At 45.6% G+C, this 26803-nt stretch overlaps 1 protein-coding gene across 3 annotated transcripts in view; it reads left to right on the top strand.

Moving 5' to 3' along the window:
• The window catches only part of LOC110486827 (glutamate receptor, ionotropic, delta 2 (Grid2) interacting protein, a), a 65217-nt gene that overhangs the window by 37248 nt on the left and 1166 nt on the right, over positions 1-26803 (top strand). For 2 of the 3 annotated variants that reach the window (XM_090191517.1, XM_090191516.1), the window contains 18 exons: positions 1-18; positions 4637-4722; positions 5303-5372; positions 6156-6464; positions 7920-8071; positions 8250-8393; positions 8658-8761; positions 9224-9371; positions 10611-10942; positions 17645-19945; positions 21728-21815; positions 22328-22417; positions 22602-22798; positions 25153-25308; positions 25691-25780; positions 25876-26005; positions 26218-26336; positions 26556-26720. The exon at positions 1-18 is cut by the window's left edge and continues 258 nt beyond it. In XM_090191517.1, coding sequence (XP_090047643.1) covers positions 1-18; positions 4637-4722; positions 5303-5372; positions 6156-6464; positions 7920-8071; positions 8250-8393; positions 8658-8761; positions 9224-9371; positions 10611-10942; positions 17645-19945; positions 21728-21815; positions 22328-22417; positions 22602-22798; positions 25153-25308; positions 25691-25780; positions 25876-26005; positions 26218-26336; positions 26556-26720 — 4699 coding nt within the window. Of the gene's footprint in view, positions 19-4636; positions 4723-5302; positions 5373-6155; positions 6465-7919; positions 8072-8249; positions 8394-8657; positions 8762-9223; positions 9372-10610; positions 10943-17644; positions 19946-21727; positions 21816-22327; positions 22418-22601; positions 22799-25152; positions 25309-25690; positions 25781-25875; positions 26006-26217; positions 26337-26555; positions 26763-26803 lie in introns of those variants that run through there. The other variant, XM_090191515.1, reaches the window with a different exon arrangement.

The raw sequence follows: 26803 nt of genomic DNA, 5'->3' as shown, positions 1-26803 counted from the left end.
CGCTGCAGCCCTTCGCAGGTAAGAGTCTTTAGCCTGATTCACACTTCAGATCCGTACCGAACCATATTGCATGGTTCCAGAAATGATGGTGGATGCGTAACCAGGCCAGCGCAGTAACAGCTCGCCTTGGCTTGGTGTTGGCCTATAGTGTGAATTAGGCTCTAATTGGCCAGTCGGCCAATGATAGTACAGAGTTTTAGTTGACCGCCTTAGCCAATGATAGTACAGAGTCTTAGTTGACTATAATGATAAGCCCTCACTGGCTGATGATTGATATGTTGGATCAGGTATTATAGAAGGAATCAGTTAGTGATCTGGAGAAATGACCCAGACAGAGACTCTGTGTTATAATGTTGCAACCTATGTACTGGTACTGTATGTTGATTCAATGTGTTTGAAGAAATACATCACATAAATGTTATTATCAAGGCATGTCATTTCTAGCCATTAAACAGCCCTGCTTCAGATAATTCTCCTCTCCAGTCCAGTCAGTTACTTAATTAGCTAACATTTACAGCTAAATGTTTCACTTTTGACAGGGATTGCTATACTAGCATGGCATGTGTGTAGGAGTGTGTTCAAATAGACACATCACTGTCTATTTGAAGCCTTGTTTTGACTGTACCTGCCCTTACAGAAAAAAAACACATTATTTCACGAATAGATTTGTGTTATCACATGTTACCTTACTTGTTCTCACATGTCATCACATGAAAACGTGTTTTTGGAACACTTCACGTGTTCATGTTAAATTGATGTGCTGTTTCCCGTAAGGGTGCATACCTGAAAGTTCTAGGTAGTGTCACTCTTTTAAGAATAGAAAGTGCCTTGATGCTGGCTTCCTGCTCTAACAGTACAACACTGAATATTAATGCTCTAGAGTAGACTATAAATACTTAGAGAGAGAAACAAACAGACTAAATAAATAAATCATCCAAATAATTCCACGAATGCCCATCTTTTTCTGTGGGCCAAACTTAGCCAAACAAGTAATGAAGCAACATTATCCCTCGGGGATGGAGTGTCTATGTTTAAGTGAATGCAGGGTGGGCTGTTCACTCTGGCTGTGGATATAAAGTATCTAGTATACAAGACTCTGAATGTGTACCAAATGGTACCCTATTCCCTATGTAGTGGACTACTTTTGACTATAGCCACATGGACCCTGGCCAAAAGTAGTGCAATAAATAGGGAATAGGCTGCAATTTGGGACACAATCTCTGAAAATGTTCCTTTTATATGAATCCAATCACTGAAGTGATATATGTATTTCAGTACAGCAAGTAGAGTAGTTGTAACCTCATTATTACTTTCCAACTGCATGTTTTTATTTGTTTACACCTGAAATTGAGAGTGTTTACTGCAGACCCTCCATCAACTCTAATAGGTTTTAAATGAGACAATTCAACCTCATTTTTAGATGACATACTAATCCCAAGTATTACCCAGAGGAGTTTCTATGGTAACACGTCATATATTGAGGCAGGGTGGGGGTGCAGGTTGGGGGACACAATGACACATGGCTACAGCTGTCCTTTTTCAATCACTTTCACATGTTCTGTTCCATGTCATTTCACCAGTCTGTTCCCAAAAGCGTGAGACACTTTACCAAGGGTTAGTGAACCACTTTACCAAGGGTTAGTGAACCACTTTACCAAGGGTTAGTGAACCACTTTACCAAGGGTTAGGGTTAGTGAACCACTTTACCAAGGGTTAGTGAACCACTTTACCAAGGGTTAGGGTTAGTGAACCACTTTACCAAGGGTTAGGGTTAGTGAACCACCTTATCAAGGGTTAGGGTTAGTGAACCACTTTACCAAGGGTTAGGGTTAGTGAACCACTTTACCAAGGGTTAGTGAACCACTTTACCAAGGGTTAGTGAACCACTTTACCAAGGGTTCGGGTTAGTGAACCACTTTACCAAGGGTTAGGGTTAGTGAACCACTTTACCAAGGGTTTGGGTTAGTGAACCACCTTATCAAGGGTTAGGGTTAGTGAACCACTTTACCAAGGGTTAGGGTTAGTGAACCACTTTACCAAGGGTTAGGGTTAGTGAACCACCTTATCAAGGGTTAGGGTTAGTGAACCACTTTAACAAGGGTTAGGGTTAGTGAACCACTTTACCAAGGGTTAGGGTTAGTGAACCACTTTACCAAGGGTTAGGGTTAGTGAACCACCTTATTAAGAGTTAGGGTTAGTAAACCATTTTATCAAGGGTTAGGGTTAGTGAACCACCTTATCAAGGGTTAGGGTTAGTGAACCACCTTATCAAGGGTTAGGGTTAATGAACCCCTTTACCAAGGGTTAGGGTTAATGAACCCCTTTACCAAGGGTTAGGGTTAATGAACCCCTTTACCAAGGGTTAGGGTTAGTGAACCACTTTACCAAGGGTTAGGGTTAGTGAACCACTTTACCAAGGGTTAGGGTGAGTGAGACATCTCACCAAGGGTTAGGGTTAGTGAACCACTTTACCAAGGGTTAGGGTGAGTGAGACATCTTACCAAGGGTTAGGGTGAGTGAGACATCTTACCAAGGGTTAGGGTGAATGAGACATCTTACCAAGGGTTAGGGTGAGTGAGACATCTTACCAAGGGTTAGGGTGAGTGAGACATCTTACCAAGGGTTAGATTTAGTGAACCACTTTACCAAGGGTTAGGGTGAATGAGACATCTTACCAAGGGTTAGGGTGAGTGAGACATCTTACCAAGGGTTAGGGTTAGGGTTAGTTTGTTAGGGTTAGTGAACCACTTTACCAAGGGTTAGGGCGAGTGAGACATCTTACCAAGGGTTAGGGCGAGTGAGACATCTTACCAAGGGTTAGGGTGAATGAGACATCTTACCAAGGGTTAAGGGTACGTGAGACATCTTACCAAGGGTTAGGGTTAGTGAACCACTTTACCAAGGGTTAGGGTGAGTGAGACATCTTACCAAGGGTTAGGGTGAGTGAGACATCTTACCAAGGGTTAGGGCGAGTGAGACATCTTACCAAGGGTTAGGGTGAATGAGACATCTTACCAAGGGTTAAGGGTGAATGAGACATCTTACCAAGGGTTAAGGGTGAATGAGACATCTTACCAAGGGTTAGGGTTAGTGAACCACTTTACCAAGGGTTAGGGTGAGTGAGACATCTTACCAAGGGTTAAGGGTGAATGAGACATCTTACCAAGGGTTAAGGGTGAATGAGACATCTTACCAAGGGTTAAGGGTGAATGAGACATCTTACCAAGGGTTAAGGGTGAATGAGACATCTTACCAAGGGTTAAGGGTGAATGAGACATCTTACCAAGGGTTAGGGTGATTGAGACATCTTACCAAGGGTTAGGGCGAGTGAGACATCTTACCAAGGGTTAAGGGTGCGTGAGACATCTTACCAAGGGTTAGGGTTAGGGTTAGGGTTAGTGAACCACTTTACCAAGGGTTAGGGTGAGTGAGACATCTTACCAAGGGTTAGGGTGTGTGAGACATCTTACCAAGGGTTAGGGTGAGTGAAACATCTTACCAAGGGTTAGGGTTAGTGAACCACTTTACCAAGGGTTAGGGTGAGTGAGACATCTTACCAAGGGTTAGGGTTAGTGAACCACTTTACCAAGGGTTAGGGTGAGTGAGACATCTTACCAAGTGTTAGGGTTAGGGTTAGTGAACCACTTTACCAAGGGTTAAGGGTGAATGAGACATCTCACCAAGGGTTAGGGTTAGTGAACCACTTTACCAAGGGTTAGGGTTAGTGAACCACTTTACCAAGGGTTAGGGTTAGTGAACCACTTTACCAAGGGTTAGGGTGAGTGAGACATCTTACCAAGTGTTAGGGTTAGGGTTAGTGAACCACTTTACCAAGGGTTAAGGGTGAATGAGACATCTTACCAAGGGTTAAGGGTGAGTGAGACATCTTACCAAGGGTTAGGGTTAGTGAACCACTTTACCAAGGGTTAGGGTGAGTGAGACATCTTACCAAGGGTTAGGGTGAGTGAGACATCTTACCAAGGGTTAGGGTGAGTGAGACATCTTACCAAGGGTTAGGGTGAGTGAGACATCTTACCAAGGGTTAGGGTTAGTGAGACATCTTACCAAGGGTTAGGGTTAGTGAACCACTTTACCAAGGGTTAGGGTGAGTGAGACATCTTACCAAGTGTTAGGGTGAGTGAGACATCTTACCAAGGGTTAGGGTGAGTGAGACATCTTACCAAGTGTTAGGGTGAGTGAGACATCTTACCAAGGGTTAGGGTTAGTGAAACACTTTACCAAGGGTTAGGGTGAGTGAGACATCTTACCAGGTGTTAGGGTGAGTGAGACATCTTACCAAGTGTTAGGGTGAGTGAGACATCTTACCAAGGGTTAAGGCTGCGTGAGACATCTTACCAAGGGTTAGGGTGAGTGAGACATCTTACCAAGTGTTAGGGTGAGTGAGACATCTTACCAAGGGTTAAGGCTGCGTGAGACATCTTACCAAGGGTTAGGGTGAGTGAGACATCTTACCAAGGGTTAGGGTGAGTGAGACATCTTACCAAGGGTTAGGGTGAGTGAGACATCTTACCAAGGGTTAGGGTGAGTGAGACATCTTACCAAGGGTTAGGGTGAGTGAGACATCTTACCAAGGCCATATCAATTAATGTGTGTTGTGTTTCTATCTGTACTGCAGGACGGTGAGAGTCTGCAAAGGGAACCTAAGTTTTGGATTCACCCTCAGGGGCCATGCACCTGTCTGGATCGACTCAGTCATCCCAGGTAGGTTGCTTAGAGCAGTGTGTGTGTGTGTGTCTGTGTGTGTGTGTGTGTGTGTGTGTGTGTGTGTGTGTGTGTCTGCGTGCGTGCGTGCGTGCGCGCGCATGTGCACAGACACATGGATACACACACACACACATCATGTGGGCAAGTGTCAAATGCACAAACAAACTGGTGCAAATCAAGGCATATTTTTTGTCAACCCGTATGTCCCGCCCGTAGGGGCGGCAGAGTAGCCTAGTGGTTAGAGCGTTGGACTAGGAACCTAAAGGTACAAGGTACAAATCTGTCGTTCTGCCCCTGAACAGGCAGTTAACCCACTGTTTCTAGGCCGTCATTGAAAATAAGAATGTGTTCTTAACTGACTTGCCTAGTTAAGTAAAGGTAAAGAAAAAAAGGTCATGTTGCTGTGTAGACATTGTGTTGCCACAGAGTTCACACCAGCTATGAGCTGAGGCTTTCTGGAGGTCCATCTGTGAGCACAGACCACAGACTCTGTAGCCTATATTGTGTGTCCCTTTCTCCCTCTCTCTCTCTCTCTCTCTCTCTCTCTCTCTCTCTCTCTCTCTCTCTCTCTCTCCAGGGAGTCCAGCAGATAAGGCGGGGCTCAAACCTGGAGACCGCATCCTGTTCCTCAATGGACTTGACATGCGGTTAGACAGCATTCTAAATTAGGCTTAATCATTTTATATAGAAACAAATGATTTACTGGTTCATTTACGTTTGTTTGTATGTTGTCAAGCCAACCTCCACTTGTTGTATTTAATTCAGGCTAGTGCTCTTTTTTGACCTCATGTAGCTAACTGCATGCTTTGTGTGGATTTGGATTTTGAAACCAGTGTTCATATCTCACACTGTTGTAGTGTAGTCCTTTAAATAGATGAATGGAAAAACATTAACTGACAGCTGTGTTGTATTGAATTCATTTGTTAATTACTTAGAGTGTGGATAAACAGCAGAGTAGTTTCCTCTGCAGTGGTAGTTTGTGGTAGGGACCAGAGCCTTCGATACTGTTGTATAGAGACTTCAACATAAGGTTTTGGTTCCGGGCGTTTTACTTGTTTCCATTAGAATGTGGTGTCCATGCTACTGTATAGGGATGTATAGTACACTCTTAGAAAACATGTTCCAAAAAGGTTCTTTGGCTGTCCCCATAGGAGAATCCCCTTTTTGGTTCCAGGCAGAACCCTTTTTGGTTCTATGTAGAACTCTTTTGGGTTCATTATAGAACCCTCTGTTTAAAGGGTTCTACATGGAACTCAAAAGGGTTCTACCTGGAACCAAAACAGGTTCTTCAAAGGGTTCTCCTATGGGGACAGCCGAAGAACCATTTTAGGTTCTAGATAGCATTTTTTTTCCTAAGAGCGTAGTAGTGATCATGGTCGAGAGTCTGTAGTTTAATGACACTATCTCTGTATCTCTATATGTGTCTGAAGGAGTTGTTCCCATGAGAAGGTCGTCTCCATGCTACAGGGCAGCGGTGCCATGCCCACCCTGGTCGTGGAGGAAGGCCCCCCCACCTTCACGCTAGCCGAGCCAGAGCAGCCAGGAGGGCCAGGTAGGGCGTCCCCGGGTGGAGGCGTGCCCCGCTCCCCAGTGCTCAACTCCCTGCAGTGGGTGGCTGAGATCCTGCCTCCCTCTATCAGGGTCCAGGGGCGCACCTTTGGACAGCAGCTGGAGCACCTGCTCACCATCCAGGAGAGATACACCATCTGCAAGGCCCTGGAGAGCTTCTTCCAGCATAGGTGAGGGGGAGGGAGGGAAGGATAAGAAGGGAGGTAGAGGGGGAGGGAGGGAAGGAAGGTGAGAGGGGTGGAGGATAGGAAGGGAGGAAGAGGGGGAGGGAGGGAAGGATAGGAAGGGAGGTAGAGGGGGAGGGAGGGAAGGATAGGAAGGGAGGTAGAGGGGGAGGGAGGGAAGGATAGGAACGGAGGTAGGAGGGAGGGAGGGAAGGATAGGAAATGAGGTAGAGGGGGAGGGAGGGAAGGATAGGAAGGGAGGTAGAGGGGGAGGGAGGGAAGGATAGGACAGGAGGTAGAGGGGAAGGGAGGGAAGGATAGGAAGGGAGGTAGAGGGGGAGGGAGGGAGGGAAGGGAGGTAGAGGGGGGGTGAGGGAAGCATAGGGAGGGAGGTAGAGGGGAGGGAAGGGAGGGAAGGGAGGTAAAGGGGGAGGGTGGGAAGGATAGGAAGGGAGGTAGAGGGGAGGGAGGGAAGGGAGGTAGAGGGGGAGGGTGGGAAGGATAGGAAGGGAGGTAGAGGTGGAGGGAGGGAAGGATAGGAAGGGAGGTAGAGGGGGAGGGGGAGGGAGGGAAGGTAGTTAGAGGGTGAGGGAGGGAAGGATAGGAAGGGAGGTAGAGGGGGAGCGAGGGAAGGATAGGTAGGGAGGGAGGTAGAGGGGGAGTGAGGGAAGGATAGGAAGGGAGGTAGCGGGGGAGGGATGGAAGGGAGGTAGAGGGGGAGGGAGGGAAGGGAGGTAGAGGGGGAGAGAGGGTAGGATAGGAAGGGAGGTAGCGGGGGAGGGATGGAAGGGAGGTAGAGGGGGAGGGAGGGAAGGATAGGAAGGGAGATAGAGGGGGAGGGAGGGAAGGGAGGTAGAGGGGGAGGGTGGGAAGGATAGGAAAGGAGGTAGAGGGGGAGGGAGGGCAGGGAGGGAGGGAGGGAGGGAAGAAGAGGAAGGGAGGTAGAGGGGGAAGGTGGGAAGGATAGGAAGGGAGGTAGAGGGGAGTGAGGGAAGGGAGGTAGAGGGGGAGGTTGGGAAGGATAGGAAGGGAGGTAGAGAGGGAGGGTGGGAAGGACAGGAAGTGAGGTAGAGGGGGAGTGAGGGAAGGATAGGAAAGGAGATAGAGGGGGAGGGAGGGAGGGAAGGATAGTAAGGGAGATAGAGGGGGAGGGAAGGATAGGAATGGTGGTAGAGGGGGAGGGTGGGAAGGATAGGAAGGGAAGTAGTATGAGAAAGTGAGAAATCAGAGAAAGAAACTAAATATTTTGAGAGATTGAAAGAGAGATTGAGAGTGAAAGAAGAGATAACCTACTGGTTTGAGAGAACATGGTACAGAAACTTCAGCCCTATAATTACGCTGTCTAGAGTAAGTTACCATCATTTTCTCTTTATGCAATGTTCTGTAAGACCACTGTATTAGCATGACCGATGATAAGACAGCCAGAATACCCTAACCCTGCCCCCTCCTACGTGGCAACAGGAATGTTGACACTCTGATTGTGGACGTGTTCCCGGTGTTGGACACGCCAGCCAAGCAGGTGATCTGGCGGTTTGTCTACCAGCTTCTGACCTACGAAGAGCAGGAGCACTGCCAGAGCAAGATTTCACGTTTCCTCGGTTACAAGGCTGCAGGTGGGTTGTGGGAAGAGTGGTTGTGTGTGTGCTTATGTGAGTAAATGTGATATCTACGTGTACATTTGTGATTTTGGTGGGTGAATGTGTGAATGTGAAAGACAACGTAAATTTGTGATTGTGCCAGTGTGTCTGCGTGTGTGTGTACACTGACATACACACGCTGTGTGTATTCTAGCGCCAGCCCCCCCACCTGAGCCAGAGCCCGCCCCCGAGCCCCATCGCCGTAGCAGCTCCATGAGAGTGACAGGAACCGCCTACAGGGCCAGCATGCGTGGGCGGAGCTCTGACGACCTCATCATCGGCACTCACCTGGGGATGGGTACTTGCGTTTGTCTTTGTCCTTCATCATCATATTCATCACCAGTAGAAGTAGCACCATCATTACTATCAGTGGCAATATCATCGTCATCATCGTCATCATTATTATCACCATCATCATCAGTATTGTCAGAAGTAGCATGAAATATATATTTCTGACACTAGGTGGAGCTTTTGCTTAAACCTACCCAGTCAAGTGAACGGGTATCGAGAAAGACGTATTTTTTTGGAATGCATGAAACCTAATGCAGCATGTTTCCTGTAGGGATCCGTACTGATCCAGTGGAGATGGGGATGAGGCTGGCTCCAGGAGAGAGACAGTCAGGAGACGGGACGTCCCTCCCAGAGACCCCCAACAACCTCACCAACGTGGGTACCCAAGTGAGACTGAGAGAAGTGGTCCTGTGTGGCTCAGTCGGTAGAGCATGGCGCTTGCAACGCCAAGCGTCGTGGGTTCGATTCCCGCTGGGGCCACCCATATGTAAAAGTAGTGGCCCCAGCCGACTTGTAAGTCGCTTTGGACAAAAGCGTCTGCTAAATGGGATATGTTAGAATAAGGATGACTAAAACAGTGCTCACTAGTCCAGGTCTGCATCTTTTTCCTCTGGTCCAGCACTATAAAACACACTGGCTCCAATTACTCAAGAACCCCTAGTGGCTCATTAATTCAAGCAGGTGTGTCACTGTCAGGCTGAAACAAAAGCTGTATTGGCTCTTGGGAACTAGGACTAGTGACCACTGATCTAGGTTGTTTCCTCCTTCCTCTTATCTTCTGGCTTTTATCTCGTCTATCTGAGTCGTTATGAAAAGGCATATCTCCTCTCTGTCTAGCTGTCTGCGGTGTATGCTGAGCTGGAGAACGTGTACTCAGGGAAGAGGTCCAAGTCTCTGAAGGCTCGCGCTCCTCCTCCGGCGGACAGTCTGGTAGAGCTGGAGGTCCTCGAACACGCAGGCTCTCCGTCCATGCACGCTAACACAGGTATCTACTCCAACCAGTAACACTTTACTTGAAGTGCTGTTAATCATGACGCATCCAGGAAAATGTGGTTAAAATGACATCATTAGGGCCTCTCGAGTGCCGCAGTGGTCTAAGGCTGTGTAACTAGATATTCTGGGTTCGAGTCCAGGCTCTGTCGCATCTGCCCGCGATCAGGAGACCCGTGGGGCGTGGCACAATTGGCCCAGCGTCGTCCGGGTTAGGGGAAGTCCTTGTCACCATCGAGCACTAGCGAGTTCTGTGGTGGGCCGGCGCAGTGCACGCTGACACGGTCGCCAGTTGTACCTCTGACACATTGGTGCGACTGGCTTCCGGGTTAAGTGGGCATTGTGTCAAGAAGCAGTGCGGCTTGTTTGGGTTGTGTTTCGGAGGATGCCCTGCTCTCGACCTTCGCCTCTCCCGAGTCCGTATGGGAGTTGCAGCGATGAGACAAGACTGTAACTACCAATTGGATACCAGGAAATTGGGGAGAAAAAGGGCTAAAAAAATATTACCTTATTACAAACAGGTTGAAATCTGGTTAAAATAACGTCACTACAAACAGGTTGAAATCTGGTTAAAATAACGTCACTACAAACAGGTTGAAATCTGGTTAAAATAACGTCACTACAAACAGGTTGAAATCTGGTTAAAATAACGTCACTACAAACAGGTTGAAATCTGGTTAAAATAACGTCAATACAAACAGGTTGAAATCTGGTTAAAATAACGTCACTACAAACAGGTTGAAATCTGGTTAAAATAACGTCAATACAAACAGGTTGAAATCTGGTTAAAATAACGTCACTACAAACAGGTTGAAATCTGGTTAAAATAACGTCACTACAAACAGGTTGAAATCTGGTTAAAATAACGTCACTACAAACAGGTTGAAATCTGGTTAAAATAACGTCAATACAAACAGGTTGAAATCTGGTTAAAATAACATCATTAGAAACAGGTTGAAATGTGAATTGCAGCTTGCCTGACACATGTAGTCTTCTAGTTTGAGTTGAGTCCACCTATCTCTCTGTTAGTCAGTGGAGTGTGAATATGTTCACAAACACAGGTAGCTACTGGGTATAAAAACATCCAACCAAATAGTTAGAACAGCAGAAATGAATAGACCATGTATTGTGCATTAGCGTGATCTACAACCCTTGGTCAATAGAATAGTTAGATCAATGTAATGGTAGATGTTCTTCTCTACAGGAGCAGTGATGTCATTGTTCCTCTCCACAGGTAGCCGTAAGGGCCCCCCACCACCTCCCTCCGCCTGGCAGGAGCCCCTCCCTAGCCCCCCTGCCCCGGTCCAGTTCTACCCCCCAGGTCTCACCTCCCAGACCAGTGCCGAGTCCAACCCCTACATCAGCCTAGACAGCCCCCCTCCCTCGCCCCCCGACTACCCTGCCAGCCCACCCTCCCACGCCCGTCTCAATAAGAGGCGCTACACTTTCTCTCATCCGCCGCGCTCCTCTGATACAGACCGGTTTCTGGACGCACTGAGCGAACAGCTGGGTCAGAGGGTCGCCATTGTAGACGACTTCCTGTCACCCGAAAACGACTACGAGGAGGTAGGGTCGTATAGATGCACATCTGTATAGAGCATTATATGGTTGATTATGATATGTTTGACAAAGACAGCAAGCTGCTTGTCTTGCACGACTTATACTTATACTTATATATATATATATATATATATATATATACTGTATGTAAACTTCTGACTTCAACTGTATATATATATATACAGTTGAAGTCAGAAGTTTACATACACTTAGGTTGGAGTCATTAAAACTCGTTTTTCAACCACTCCACAAATTTCTTGTTAACTAACTATAGTTTTGGCAAGTCGGTTAGGACGTCTACTTTGTGCATGACACAAGTAATTTTTCCAACAGTTTTAACAGACAGATTATTTCACTTATAATTCACTGTATCACAATTCCAGTGGGTCAGAAGTTTACATACACTAAGTTGACATACACTGTGCCTTTAAACAGCTTGGAAAATTCCAGAAAATTATGTCATGGCGTTAGAAGTTTCTGATAGGCAAATTGACATAATTTGAGTCAATTGGAGGTGTACCTGTGGATGTATTTCAAGGCCTACCTTCAAACTCATTGCTTCTTTGCTTGACGTCATGGGAAAATCAATAGAAATCTCAGAAACCTCAGAAAATAAATTCTAGACCTCCATAAGTCTGGTTCATCCTTGAGAGCAATTTCCAAACGCCTGAAGTTACCACGTTCATCTGTACAAACAATAGTACGCAAGTATAAACACCATGGGACCATGCAGCCGTCATACCGCTCAGGAACTAGACGCATTCTGTCTCCTAGAGATTAACGTACTTTGGTGCAAAAAGTGCAATCAAACCCAGAACAACAGCAAAGGAACTTGTGAAGATGCTGGAGGAAACAGGTACAAAAGTATCTATATCCACAGTAAAATGAGTACTATATCGACATAACGTGAAAGTCCGCTCAGCAAGGAAGAAGCCACTGCTCCAAAACCTCCATAAAAAAACCAGACTACGGTTTGCAACTGCAAATGGGGACAAAGATCATACGTTTTGGAGAAATGTGCTCTTGTCTGATGAAACAAAAATAAAACTGTTTGGCCATAATGACCATCGTTATGTTTGAAGGAAAAAGGGGGAGGCTTGCAAGCCGAAGAACCCCATCCCAACCGTGAAGCACGGGGTGGCAGCATCATGTTGTGGGGGTGCTTTGCTGCAGGAGGGACTGGTGCACTTCACAAAATAGATGGCATCAAGTGGAAGGAAAATGTTGTGGATATATTGAAGCAAAATCTCAAGACATCAGTCAGGAAATTAAAGCTTGGTCGCAAATGGGTCTTCCAAATGGACAATGACCCCAAGCATACTTCCAAAGTTGTGGCAAAATGGCTTAAGGACAACAAAGTCAAGGTATTGGAGTGGCCATCACAAAGCCCTGACCTCAATCCCATAGAAAATTTGTGGGCAGAACTGAAAAAGCGTGTGCGAGCAAGGAGGCCTACAAACCTGACTCAGTTACACCACCCTTGTCAGGAGGATTGGGCCAAAATTCACCCAACTTATTGTGGGAAGCTTGTGGAAGGCTACCCAAAACGTTTGACCCAAGTTAAACCATTTAAAGGCAATGCTACAATACACTAATTGAGTGTATGTAAACTTCTGACCCATTGGGAATGTGATGAAAGAAATAAAAGCTGAAATAAATCATTCTCTCTACTATTATTCTGACATTTCACATTTTTAAAATAAAGTGGTGATCCTAACTGACCTAAAACAGGGAATTTTTTACTAGGATTAAATGTCAGGAATTGTGAAAAACTGAGTTTAAATGTATTTGGCTAAGGTGTATGTAAACTTCTGACTTCTACTGTGTATATATATATACACCTGTGTATATGTATGTGTGTATATACAGTGGGGAGAACAAGTATTTGCCACACTGACGATTTTGCAGGTTGGTCTGTAATTTTTATCATAGGTACACTTCAACTGTGAGAGACGGAATCTAAAACAAAAATCCAGAAAATCACATTGTATGAATTTTAAGTAATTCATTTGCATTTTATAGAGCTTTTTGGTCTAAACTCCATTCGGCGTGTTTGGAGGAAGAAGAAGGATGAGTACAACCTCAAGAACACCATCCCAACCGTGAAGCATGGAGGTGGAAACATCATTCTTTGGGGATGCTTTTCTGCAATGGGGACAGAACGACTGCACCGTATTGAGGGGAGGATTGATGGGGCCATGAATCGCGAGATCTTGGCCAACAACCTCCTTCCCTCAGTAAGAGCATTGAAGATGGGTCGTGGCTGGGTCTTCCAGCATGACAACGACCCGAAACACAGCTAGGGCAACTAAGGAGTGGCTCCGTAAGAAGCATCTCAAGGTCCTGGAGTGGCCTAGCCAGTCTCCAGACCTGAACCCAATAGAAAATCTTTGGAGGGAGCTGAAAGTTTGTATTGCCCAGTGACAGCCCCGAAACCTGAAGGATCTGGAGAAGGTCTGTATGGAGGAGTGGGCCAAAATCCCTGCTGCAGTGTGTGCAAACCTGGTCAAGATCTACAGGAAATGTATGGTCTCTGTAATTGCAAACAAAGGTTTCTGTACCAAATATTAAGTTCTGCTTTTATGATGTATTAAATACTTATGTCATGCAATAAAATGCAAATTAATTACTTAAAAATTATACAATGTGATTTTCTGGATTTTTTTTAGATTCCATCTCTCACAGTTGAAGTGTACCTATGATAAAAATGTACAGACCTCTACATGCTTTGTAAGTAGGAAAACCTCCAAAATCGGCAGTGTATCAAATACTTGTTCTCCCCACTGTATGTGTGTGTGTATATATATATATATATATATATATATATATATATATATATATATATATATATATATATATATATATATAAAACAACACATATAAAAATTGTTTTAAGTGAGAAGTAGGCATTGGTTTGAAGCCGAAAAATAAAGGAAATTCACAAGCACATCAATGCCTACTCCACCCATGCTCTACCAAGGTTTTCCAGCACCACAATGCCTACTCCACCCATGCTCTACCATGGTTTTACAGCACCACAATGCCTACTACACCCATGCTCTACCAAGGTTTTTCAGGACACAGCTTTGACCTACTACTGTAGCTATGCTGGTCTATTGTACTTTAAAGAAAGTGTATGCAGGTTTCTTAGGATTTAAACCTTCTCAAACATTCTAATTCCTACTCTTAGAGGAGGTGCTCCCACAATAATGTGATTTGGGGCAGCAGGTAGCCTAGTGCTTAGAGCATTGGACAAGTAACCGAAAGGTTGCAAGATCGAATCCTTGAGCTGACAAGGATCGTCGTTTTAATCTGTCGTTTTGCCCCTGAACAAGGCAGTTATCCCACTGTTCCTAGGCCGTCATTGAAAATAAGAATTTGTTCTTAATTGACTTGCCTAGTTAAATAAAGATAACATTTTTTTTTAAATGTGTACCATGTACAGGTTAAAGTATTGGATTCTTCACACACCACACTAATCCCACTCCACTACCTTTTTAAGGTCCAAAAGTAATGGGAGAATGACACATTTTGTCATGTGACTTGTTAGTGTTACAAGGTCTCAGGTGTGAATGGGGAGCAGGTGTGTTAAATTTGGTGTCATCGCTCTCACACTCCCTCATACTGACTGGTCACTGGAAGTTCAACATGGCACCTCATGGCAAAGAACTCTCTGAGGATCTGAAAAAATTAATTGTTGCTCTACATAAAGATGGCCTGGGCTATAAGAAGATTGCCAAGACCCTGAAACTGAGCTGCAGCACGGTGGCCAAGACCATACAGCGGTTTAACTGGACAGGTTCCACTCAGAACAGGCCTCGCCATGGTCGATCAAAGAAGTTGAGTGCACGTGCTCAGCTTCATAGCCAGAGGTTGTCTTTGGGAAATAGACGTATGAGTGCTGCCAGCATTGCTGCAGAGGTTGATGGGGTGGGGGGGTCAGCCTGTCAGTGCTCAGACCATACGTCGTACACTGCATCAAATTGCTCTGCATGGCTGTCGTCCCAGAAGGAAGCCTCTTCTAAAGATGATGCACAAGAAAGCCCGCAAACAGATTGCTGAAGACAAGCAGACTAAGGACATGGATTACTGGAACCATGTCCTGTGGTCTGATGAGACCAAGATAAACTTATTTGGTTCAGATGGTGTCAAGCGTGTGTGGCGGCAACCAGGTGAGGAGTACAAAGACAAGTGTGTCTTGCCTACAGTCAAGCATGGTGGTGGGAGTGTCATGGTCTGGGGCTGCATGAGTGCTGTTGGCACTGGGGAGCTACAGTTCATTGAGGGAACCATGAATGCCAACATGTACTGTGACATACTGAAGCAGAGCATGATCCCCTCCCTTCGGAGACTGGGCCGCAGGGCAGTATTCCAACATGTTAACGACCCCAAACACACCTCCAAGACGACCACTGCCTTGCTAAAGAAGCTGAGGGTAAAGGTGATGGACTGGCCAAGCATGTCTCCAGACATAAACCCTATTGAGCATCTGTGGGGCATCCTCAAACGTCGTCATGGAGGAGTGGAAGAGGACTCCAGTGGCAACCTGTGAAGCTCTGGTGAACTCCATGCCCAAGAGGGTTAAGGCAGTGCTGGAAAATGATGGTGGACACACAAAATATTGACACTTTGGGCCCAATTTGGACATTTTCACTTAGGGGTGTACTCACTTTTGTTGCCAGCGGTTTAGACATTAATGGCTGTGTGTTGAGTTATTTTGAGGGGACAGCAAATGTACACTGTTATACAAGCTGTACACTCACTACTTTACATTGTAGCAGTGTCATTTCTTCAGTGTTGTCACATGAAAAGATATACTCAAATATTTACAAAAATGTGAGGGGTGTACTCACTTTTGTGATATACTGTATATATACTGAGTATACACAACATTAAGAACACGTGCTCTTTCAATTTCATAAACTGACCAGGTGAATCCAGGTGAAAGCTATCATCCCTAATGGGGCTGTTCCTAATGTTTGGTATACTCAGTGTGTGTGTATACAGTACCAGTCAAAAGTATGGACATGTCTACTCATTCAAGGGTTTTCTTTATTTTTTATATTTTCTACATTGTAGAATAGTGAAGACATCACAACTATGAAATAACACATTTGGAATCATGTAGTAACAAAAAAAGTGTTAAACAAATCAAAATATATTTTATATTTGAGATTCTTCAAAGTAATCACCCTTTGCCTTGATGACAGCTTTGCACACTCTTGGCATTCTCTCAACCAGATACACCTGGAATGCTTTTCCAACAGACTTAAAGGAGTTCCCACATATGCTGAGCACTTGTTGGCTACTTTTCCTTCACTCTGCGGTCCGACTCATCCCAAACCATCTCAATTTGATTGAGGTTGGGTGATTGTGGAGTCCTGGTCATCTGATGCAGCACTCCATCACTCTCCTTCTTGATAAAATAGCCCTTACTCAGCCTGGAGGTGTGTTGGGTCATTGTTCTGTTGAAAAACAAATGATAGTCCCACTAAGTCCAAACCAGATCGGATGGTGTATCGCTGCAGAATGCTGTGGTAGGCATGCTGGTTAAGTGTGCCTTAAAGTTCTTGACATTTTCCGTATTGACTGACCATGTCTGAAAGTAATGATGGACTGTCTCTTTGTAATGATGGACTCTCTTTGCTTATTTGAGCTGTTCTTGCCATAATATGGACTTGGTAGGGCTATCTTCTGTAATGGGGCTATCTTCTGTAATAGGGCTATCTTCTGTATACCCCCCCCCCCCCCCCCCTACCTTGTCACAGCAAAACTGATTGAATCGAACACATTATGAAGGAAAGAAATTCCACAAATGAACTTTTAAGAAAAAGGTCATCTGATGCAGCACTCCATCACTCTCCTTCTTACACAGCCTGGAGGTGTGTGGGTCATTGTCCTGTTGAAAAACAAATGATAGTCCCAGTAAGCGCAAACCAGATGGGATGGCGTATTGCTGCAGAGTACTGTGGTAGCCATGCTGGTCAAGTGTTCCTTAAAATTAAAAAAAAAATCACTGACAGTGTCACCAGCAGAGCACCATCACACCTCCTCCTCAATGCTTCATGGTGGGAACCACACATGCGGAGATCATCCATTCACCTACTCCGCGTCTCACAAAGACACAGCGGTTAGAACCAAAAATCTCAAATTTGGACTCATCAGACCAAAGGACAGATTTCCACCATGTCCATTGCTCATGTTTCAAAGTTCTTGCAATTTTCTGGATTGACTGACACCAGACCCAGGACAACAAATTATGTGAGACAAAACACTTATTTTTTAATCATTTGAATTGCAAGTTACATTTTCGAAAGACACCTTTTGAGTGTGGAAATGCTGTATAATTTTCTATAATTACCTTCTGGTTTAAAAACCAGAGGAATGTTTTTTTCTAAGCAACCTGCATAAACATTGTTTGAAGTACAATAGGCCAATATACTGTAGATACTGTGGTAGGTCAAAGCTATATGCTGGAAAACCTTGGTAGAGCATGGGTGGAGTAGGCATTGTGGTGCTCATGTGCATTTCTTTTTTGGCTTCAGGCCAATGCCTACTTTTCACTTAAAAGATTGTTTTTCTGTTTTTAGTATATATAATTTGTGTGTTTCTATTGAGAAACTCTACCGTAAAGCACATAAGACTATAAATTACACTGGATCAATGGCCCAAGCCTTAATGAATCTATGTGATTGGTGGTAATGCCAGGATGTTGTCCAGATGAGCTTCCCAGATGATGAGGATGAGGATGAGGAGGTGGAGGTGGATGATGAAGATGGAGATGGGGGTTTCATAATACCCCCTGAGCTGAGCAGCCCCAGCGAGTGCCAGGGCAGCAGCGGAGAGGACGCCTCCTCCCTCACCTACTCCTCCTCCTCCGAACACATACCCCCTCCCCCCATGACTCCCCCGCCACCTCCGCCCATCCAATTCAATGATCCTCCTCTACCTCCAAGCTATACCGCCACCCCTGAACAGTCTCCCAGAATGCAACTGCCTTTCCGCCGCCACCACGGGCCACCTCCGCCCCCTCCTCCTCGCTCCAACCCACCACCCAAACGCCAGTCCATTCACAAGGTGCTTCCCACCCGGGAGGACCTGCTAGCCCATTCTGCAATGCAGGAACAAAATGCGTACCAGGAGCAACAAGCTTACCAGGAACAACAAGCTTACCAGGACCAACAAACTTACCAGGACCAACAAGTGCAACAAGCGTACCAGGAGCGACAAGTGTACCAGGAGCAACGAGCATTCCAGAAGCAACAAGCGTTTCAGGAACAAAAAGCTTACCAGGAGCAACAAGCACAACAAGCGCACCAGGAGCGACAAGCGTACCAGGAACAACAAGCTTACCAGGAGCAACAAGCACATCAAGCGCACCAGGAGCGACAAGCATTCCAGGAGCAACAAGCACATCAAGAACAACAAGCGTTACAGAAGCATCAATCATATCAGGAGCAACAAGCGTACCAGGAGCAAAGTATTTACCAGGGGCACCAGTCACTGCCTGCCCAGTCCTCGCACAAAGCACACCCTCTGCAGCAGCTTCACCAGTCCCTGCCCCCCCTCCCCTCTCCAGAGGCAGCCCACACCCATCCAGACCTCCCAAACCACCCAGACCCCTCACTCTACCAGATGCACCAAGCTCAACAACAGACTCGTCGTCAGAGCCGTCGTCAGTCTCACTCAGCCACATCACCGTACAATCCCCCAGCCCATTCCCCTGTCCATCCAGATCAACAGAGTCAGTACTCGGAGGCAATCTATCAGAGTATTCATACACAGTCACATCATTCATCCATGGAGCGCCTTCAGCAAGCTCATCAGGTCCAGCAGCACCACTCCTCCATGGAGCTGCTTCACCAAGCTCAGCAGGTCCAGCAGCACCACTCCTCCATGGAGTTCCTTCACCAAGCTCATCAGGTCCAGCAGCACCACTCCTCCATGGAGCTCCTTCACCAAGCTCAGCAGGTCCAGCAGCACCACTCCTCCATGGAGCTCCTTCACCAAGCTCAGCAGGTCCAGCAGCACCACTCCTCCATGGAGTTCCTTCACCAAGCTCAGCAGGTTCAGCAGCCCCACTCCTCCATTGAATTCCTTCACCAAGCTCAACAAGACCAGCAGCACCACTCGTCCATGGAGCTCCTTCACCAAGCTCATCGGGTCCAGCAGCACCACTCCTCCATGGAACTTCTTCACCAACCTCACCACTCATCCACAGAGCTCCTTCACCAAGCTCATCAGATCCAGCAGCACCTCTCATCCACGGAGCTCCTTCACCAAGCTCATCAGATCCAGCAAGATCAGCCTGCATCACTACCAGTACATCTGGATCAGGAGATCCACCAGTCTCTTCAGAGCCATCAGACTCACCCATCTTCCCAGGCCAGCCACCAGGGTCAACAGACTCGTCAATCTCTCAAGTCTCATCGCACTCACCAGCCATCCCCCCAGCGTCCCCACTCCATCCAGCAGACTTACCACCACACTCCCCAGATCCAGCACATCCACCACCAGGTCCCTCCCCAGCCCACTCAGCCAGAGCTCCATCAGATCCACCTAATCCACCAGCCCATCCAGCAGCGCCACCACCCCCAGCCCACCCTGTCCACCTTCCAGCCCCTTCCACCCCACCAGCCCACCCTGTCCACCTTCCAGCCTCTGCCCCAACACCAACCCCACCAAACCCACCAGGTCCACCCCTCCAACCAGGGTCGTCCTCAGTCCCAGCCTTCTCAGCGGCTATTCAGTCAATCCCAGTCTCACCACCACTCCCACTCCCACCACCAACCCCTGCCCCAACCTCAGGCCAAGCAGCATTCCCAGTCCCAGAATAACTTGGACCAGTTGGGGAAACAGGAGCCCCCTCCTCCTCCGCCCCTGCCCCCTCCTGGAACCCCTCCTCCGCTGCCTCGCCCAGGCCTTCCGAGGATGGACTCCAATCATATGAGTGTAAAGAGGCTGCGCTGGGAACAGGTGGAGAACTCTGAGGGCACCATCTGGGGACAGGTGAGTTAGTCACATATTGGATAGATGAGTTAGTCAGCATTGAGACAGGTGAGTTAGTCAGGATTGGGACAGGTATGTCAGCCACAGTTTGGACTGGAGTTAGTCAGGGTTTGGACAGATGTGTTAGTCAGGGTGGGAAAGGTGAACTTTGTTAGGTGAAGTTGGATGGGGACAGGTAAGTTAATCAGGATTGGGACAGGTATGTCAGCCACAGTTTGGACTGGAGTTAGTCAGGGTTTGGACAGGTTAGTTGGTCAGGGTTGCGACAGCTGAGTTAGTCAAGGTTGGGACAGTTGAGTAGTCAAGGTTAGAACAGGTGAGTTAGTCAAGGTTGGGACAGCTGAGTTAGTCAAGGTTGGGACAGGTGAATAGTCAAGGTTAGAACAGGTGAGTTAGTCAAGGTTGGGACAGCTGAGTAGTCAAGGTTGGGACAGGTGAGTTAGTCAGGGTTGTGACAGCTGAGTTAGTCAAGGTTGGGACAGGTGAGTTAGTCAAGGTTAGAACAGGTGAGTTAGTCAGGGTTGTGACAGCTGAGTTAGTCAAGGTTGGGACAGTAGAGTAGTCAAGGTTAGAACAGGTGAGTTAGTCAAGGTTGGGACAGCTGAGTAGTCAAGGTTGGGACAGGTGAGTAGTCAGGGTTGCGACAGCTAAGTTAGTCAAGGTTGGGACAGGTAAGTAGTCAGGGTTGTGACAGGTGAGTTAGTCAACGTTAGAACAGGTGAGTTAGTCAAGGTTGGGACAGCTGAGTAGTCAAGGTTAGAACAGGTGAGTTAGTCAACGTTAGAACAGGTGAGTTAGTCAGGGTTGGGACAGCTGAGTTAGTCAAGGTTAGAACAGGTGAGTTAGTCAACGTTAGAACAGGTGAGTTAGTCAAGGTTGGGACAGCTGAGCAGTCAAGGTTGGGACAGGTGAGTTAGTCAACGTTAGAACAGGTGAGTTAGTCAAGGTTGGGACAGGTGAATAGTCAAGGTTAGAACAGGTGAGTTAGTCAACGTTAGAACAGGTGAGTTAGTCAGGGTTGGGACAGCTGAGTTAGTCAAGGTTAGAACAGGTGAGTTAGTCAACGTTAGAACAGGTGAGTTAGTCAAGGTTGGGACAGGTGAGTAGTCAAGGTTAGAACAGGTGAGTTAGTCAACGTTAGAACAGGTGAGTTAGTCAGGGTTGCGACAGCTGAGTTAGTCAAGGTTGGGACAGGTGAGTAGTCAAGGTTAGAACAGGTGAGTTAGTCAGGGTTGTGACAGCTGAGTTAGTCAAGGTTGGGACAGGTAAGTAGTCAAGGTTAGAACAGGTGAGTTAGTCAACGTTAGAACAGGTGAGTTAGTCAGGGTTGGGACAGCTGAGTTAGTCAAGGTTAGAACAGGTGAGTTAGTCAACGTTAGAACAGGTGAGTTAGTCAAGGCTGGGACAGGTGGGTAGTCAAGGTTAGAACAGGTGAGTTAGTCAACGTTAGAACAGGTGAGTTAGTCAGGGTTGCGACAGCTGAGTTAGTCAAGGTTGGGACAGGTGAGTAGTCAAGGTTAGAACAGGTGAGTTAGTCAGGGTTGCGACAGCTGAGTTAGTCAAGGTTGGGACAGGTGAGTTTAGTCAGGGTTGGGTCAGCTGAGTTAGTCAACGTTAGAACAGGTGAGTTAGTCAGGGTTGGGTCAGGTTTTTTGATTTACAACAGTTCCGTAAAAAAATAAAATAAGCAGTCAATTTCTGAAATGACAAGCATTAGCTTGAACTTAATGAGTAGACGGTGCATAATGTACACAATGCCTGTTTTTAATCTGGGTGTTGCAGTTGGGGGAGGATTCGGATTATGACAAACTGAATGACATGGTGAAGTATCTGGATCTGGAACTGCACTTTGGGACACAAAAGAACCCCAGTGAGTATAATGTGCCCACGTGTGTATGTGAACGGGGCTGTTTGTGTGTATACATGCATAATGCATATGTTAGTGTGCATACAGTATGTTTGCACATACTGTACGTGTAGAGGGTCTTTCCACAAAACCATGTACATACCACCACCAGTCAGTTCTTGCCTAGTGTGTCTAATATGACTACTTCTTCATCTTGAGCAATGTGAGTGAAGCCCACCATGGTTTTCATTTGCTTTTGATCAGTGGTCCCTCTGACGAATGACAGCAGCGTTACCGCCATAGGCACTTCACTGACCCATTTAAGTCCAATACTTGAAATTATGTATATAAAATACAGTACGTTGAAAATCCTGATATGGACATTTTCTGCTCCTTAGCAGTCTCTCTCTCCCTTGATCTTTGTCTTCACACTCTTCCTTTCTGCCTCTCCCTCTCTGTGTCAATCACTTTGTCTTTCTGCCTCTTCTCATGTTTCTCTGTTTCCCTCGTGTTTCCCACATGATGTTCTGTGTCAGTTTCTCTTCCAGACCCAGCCCCTCAGTCGGAGACCTTCAAGAAGAAAGACGTAGTTGAGATTCTGTCCCATAAGAAGGCCTACAACGCATGTAAGTATGAGAGTGGAGAACGCGAGGAGGACGCTACATTGTTCCAGGCTGTGTTACACTGCACTTCAGATCTTATGTTATTGTTCTAATATAGTCTGTGTTGACTGAAACCATGAGACGATGTTACACTGTTACTGTGGCCTCGGGTATTTGACCCTTTGATCTCTTGACCCCTGACCTCCAGCCATCCTGATTGCCCACCTGAAGCTGTCCCCGGGCGAACTACGCCAGGTGCTGATGACCATGGCCACAGAGCGGCTGGAGCCGACCCACATCAAGCAGTTGCTGCTGTACGCCCCCGATGCAGAGGAGGTCAAGCAGTATGAACAGTACAGCGAGGACCCAGCCAAACTCAGCGAGCCTGACCAGTTTGTACTACAGGTACTGGGCCTAGACTGCAGAGAAGAGGCTCAGCAATTAAAAAAAAAATGTCACCTTTATTTAACCAGATAGGACAGTTGAGAACATGTTCTCATTTACAACTGTGACCTGGCCAAGATAAAGCAAAGCAGTGCGACACAAACAACACAGAGTTACACATGTAATAGACAAACGTACAGTCAAAGTTTGGGGGATCTTTATGGATGTATTTGTGTTGTTTTGTTGTGCTATACTGTAGGTGAAAGTAGTAGTAGTAGTACTCAGTGGTGTAAAGTACTTAAGTAAAAATACTTCAAAGTACTTCATAAGTCGTTTTTTGTATATTTGTACTTTACTTTACTATTTATATTTTTGACAACTTTTACTTTTACTTCACTACATTCCCAAAGAAAATGATGTACAGGAAAATAGTCTAATTCACACACAACATCCCTGGTCATCCCTACTGCCTCTGGTCTGGTTTACTTTATATAAGGAATTTGAAGTGTATTTACACTTTTACTTTGAATTTTGATACGTAAGTATATTTTAGCAATGACATTTACTTTTGATACTGTTAGGTTGTAATTCTCAGAGTAAAAACACAATGGACAGTATGAAAGCGCAAACTAAGTTTATTCTTCCCAGAGGATCAATACAGCCGCATTAGACAAAGACGTTGTTTACACAAGCACTGATATTTAACCCTTCCTCATTGGCTGAGTCTCCTCCTACACATCTGAACGAACATTGTATCTTTACTGATACACTTTTCTTTCTCTCTTAACGTGACCTCACCTGACCTCGACCCCCTTCATCACTAATCCATGGCTCTCTCCCCTTGTCAATGCCTGCCACATGATCACTTTCCCTGCACTCAGCACATTCCAAGCTTAATCGCACACACCATATACCTTCCTCCTACAGACAACCATTAACTTCTGGTGTAGACCCTCTAAACCTAAGCACTCAATATTTCAATAGGATACCTGATAATTAACCCTATCCAAAGTTTAGGAGTTAGTACCCAGAATACATCAATACTCAAGTCTCAAAATTCAAAGTTAAAGTATAAATACATTTCAAAAACCAGACGGCATCATTTTCTTGTTTTTGTTTTTTTACGGATAGTCAGGGGCACTTCCAACACTCATCATTTACAAACTAAGCATTTGTGTTACTTAAGTATATTTTAGCAAGGACATTTACTTTTGATACTTATCAAACTTATATTTAAAACCAAATACTTTAGACTTTAACTTTAACTGATTTTCTATTAAGGTATCTTTACTTTTAGTCAAGAATGAAAATTGGGTACTAGTATTAGTAGTGGTAGTGGTAGTAGTAGTAGTAGTAGTAGTGGCAGCAGAAGTAGTAGTAGTAATAGAAGTAGTAGTAGTAATAGAAGTAGTAATAGTAGTGGCAGCAGAAGTAGTAGTAGTAATAGAAGTAGTAGTAGTGGCAGCAGAAGTAGTAGTAGTAGTAGTAATAGAAGTAGTAATAGTAGTGGCAGCAGAAGTAGTAGTAGTAATAGAAGTAGTAGTAGTAATAGAAGTAGTAGTAGTGGCAGCAGAAGTAGTAGTAGTAATAGAAGTAGTAGTAGTAATAGAAGTAGTAATAGTAGTGGCAGCAGAAGTAGTAGTAGTAATAGAAGTAGTAGTAGTAATAGAAGTAGTAGTAGTAATAGAAGTAGAAGTAGTAGTAGTAATAGTAGTGGCAGCAGAAGTAGTAGTAGTAATAGAAGTAGTAATAGTAGTGGCAGCAGAAGTAGTAGTAGTAATAGAAGTAGTAATAGTAGTGGCAGCAGAAGTAGTAGTAGTAATAGAAGTAGTAATAGTAGTGGCAGCAGAAGTAGTAGTAGTAATATAAGTAGTAATAGTAGTGGCAGCAGAAGTAGTAGTAGTAATAGAAGTAGTAGTAGTAATATAAGTAGTAATAGTAGTGGCAGCAGAAGTAGTAGTAGTAATAGAAGTAGTAGTAGTAATAGAAGTAGTAATAGTAGTGGCAGCAGAAGTAGTAGTAGTAATAGAAGTAGTAGTAGTAATAGAAGTAGTAATAGTAGTGGCAGCAGAAGTAGTAGTAGTAATAGAAGTAGTAGTAGTAATAGAAGTAGTAATAGTAGTGGCAGCAGAAGTAGTAGTAGTAATAGAAGTAGTAGTAGTAGGGTTTGTTGGTTGCTCACAGTCATAGAATGAGAGTTTGGTTATGTGTAGGTGTTGTTGCTGGTTTTCTGTTTCCTCGTTTGTAATTGTGTCTTCGCGTGTGCGTGTGTGTGTGTGTGTGTGTGTGTGTGTGTGTGTGGTGTGTGTGTGTGTGTGTGTGTGTGTGTGTGTGTGTGTGTGTGTGTGTGCGCGCGCGCGCGCATAATGTCATAGATGCTGTCAGTACCAGAGTACAAGACTCGTCTGAGAAGCCTCCACTTCAAAAGCACCCTGCAGGAGAAGACAGAGGAGATGAGGGGCGGCTACGACTGCATCTACAACGCCTCCATGGAGCTCAAGACCAGCAAGAAACTGGCCAAGATACTGGAGGTATACAGTTATGCACTCTGACATGTACAATCACTAGGAGGAGCAATGCAACTTCTTCAACTTGAACTTGTCACCCGCCAGCATGATTCTGATAAGAGAAAACCAACAACAGTCTCATTCGGTGCTAAGAATGGAGAGAATGGAAATGCATTTGTTTGGCTTTACCAACGTTTTAGCTTGAGCCACAGATACACCAGGAAGTTAAGGATCGGCAGCAGCCCAAACACCTAAACAGCAATGAACAGGATGTTTTCACATTTATTCCCTGAGTGGAAAATATAGTGTTATTGTGGGTAATGTTCAGCCCTAAAGTGGTAATGTTGCTGTTTCAATCCTAAACTAAATACAAGCTATATGCTAACTGTGTCAAATGTTTCCTTAGTTTGTGCTGGCGATGGGGAACTATCTGAACAACGGTCAGCCTAAGACCGGCAACAAAACCACCGGGTTTAAGATCAACTTCCTCACTGAGGTAAGCTCCTCATGGACATTTCTTTACCTCACAGTTGTTACTTCACTGTTGTTAACCCACGGACACTGTTACTAATGCACTACTGTTTCTTGTAGCTCGGCACCACAAAAACAGTGGATGGGAAATCTACGTTTCTGCACATCCTTGTCAAGTCACTGTGTCTTCACTTTCCCAACGTCCTGGATTTTGCCAAGGACCTCACCACGGTTCCCCTGGCAGCCAAAGGTAAACTGAGTAGTAGTTTTTTCATGTGTGCATTTTCTTTTGTGTGTCGGGTGTAGTGTTTCATGTACAGCATGTTGTGTTACTATTGCGTGTAAATGAATAGATGAAATATGTTATCCTGTTTTTCCATAAGCACTCTTCCACCTTTGTTCTTCCCCCTGCTCTCTCTTTCTTTCTCTCTCTCTCCCATCTCACTCTCTCACTCTCTGTAGTGAACCAGAGGACCATCACATCTGACCTGAACGACCTTCACACCACTATCCAGGACATCCGATCTGCCTGCCAGAAAATGCCTGCCACAGCAGATGACCGCTTCGCTGCAGTCATGAGTGTATCTTTCACAACTAACCTGAGAGAGAGAGATTCATTACATAATTCATTACAGGCTTCTATATTCACAGGTGTGAGAGTATGCATACTGTAAAATAGCCCTTTACATGGGGGTCTCTCACCCCATCCACCACCAATATGTACTGTAGCTCCTACATGTCCTAGCTCCAATATGTACTGTAGCTCCTGGCTGTTGTATCCTTGACTTCCCTATGAGCAGGGCTTCCTGGAGAACATCCACCCAGCACTACAGTCTCTGGAGTCCCTGCAGCAGAGGGCCATGGAGGAGTGGTCCAAGACAGCCTCCTTCTTCGGAGAGGACAGCCAAGCCACCAACACAGAGTCGTTCTTTGGGATATTCACTGAGTTCCTCGCCAAGTTTGAGGTGAACCGCCTAGAGTTTGAAAGAGACCTCTGAAATAGACAAGTATGTAGTGCTATCAAGAAGTGCTATCAAGACGGTAGTAG

Source organism: Oncorhynchus mykiss, chromosome 12 (genome assembly GCF_057628025.1).
Source record: "Oncorhynchus mykiss isolate SJ-2025 chromosome 12, ASM5762802v1, whole genome shotgun sequence".
Classification (NCBI taxonomy): Eukaryota; Metazoa; Chordata; class Actinopteri; order Salmoniformes; family Salmonidae; genus Oncorhynchus; species Oncorhynchus mykiss.
Note: the sequence above shows the minus strand (reverse complement) of the source record. Positions and strands in the feature narration are given on the sequence as shown.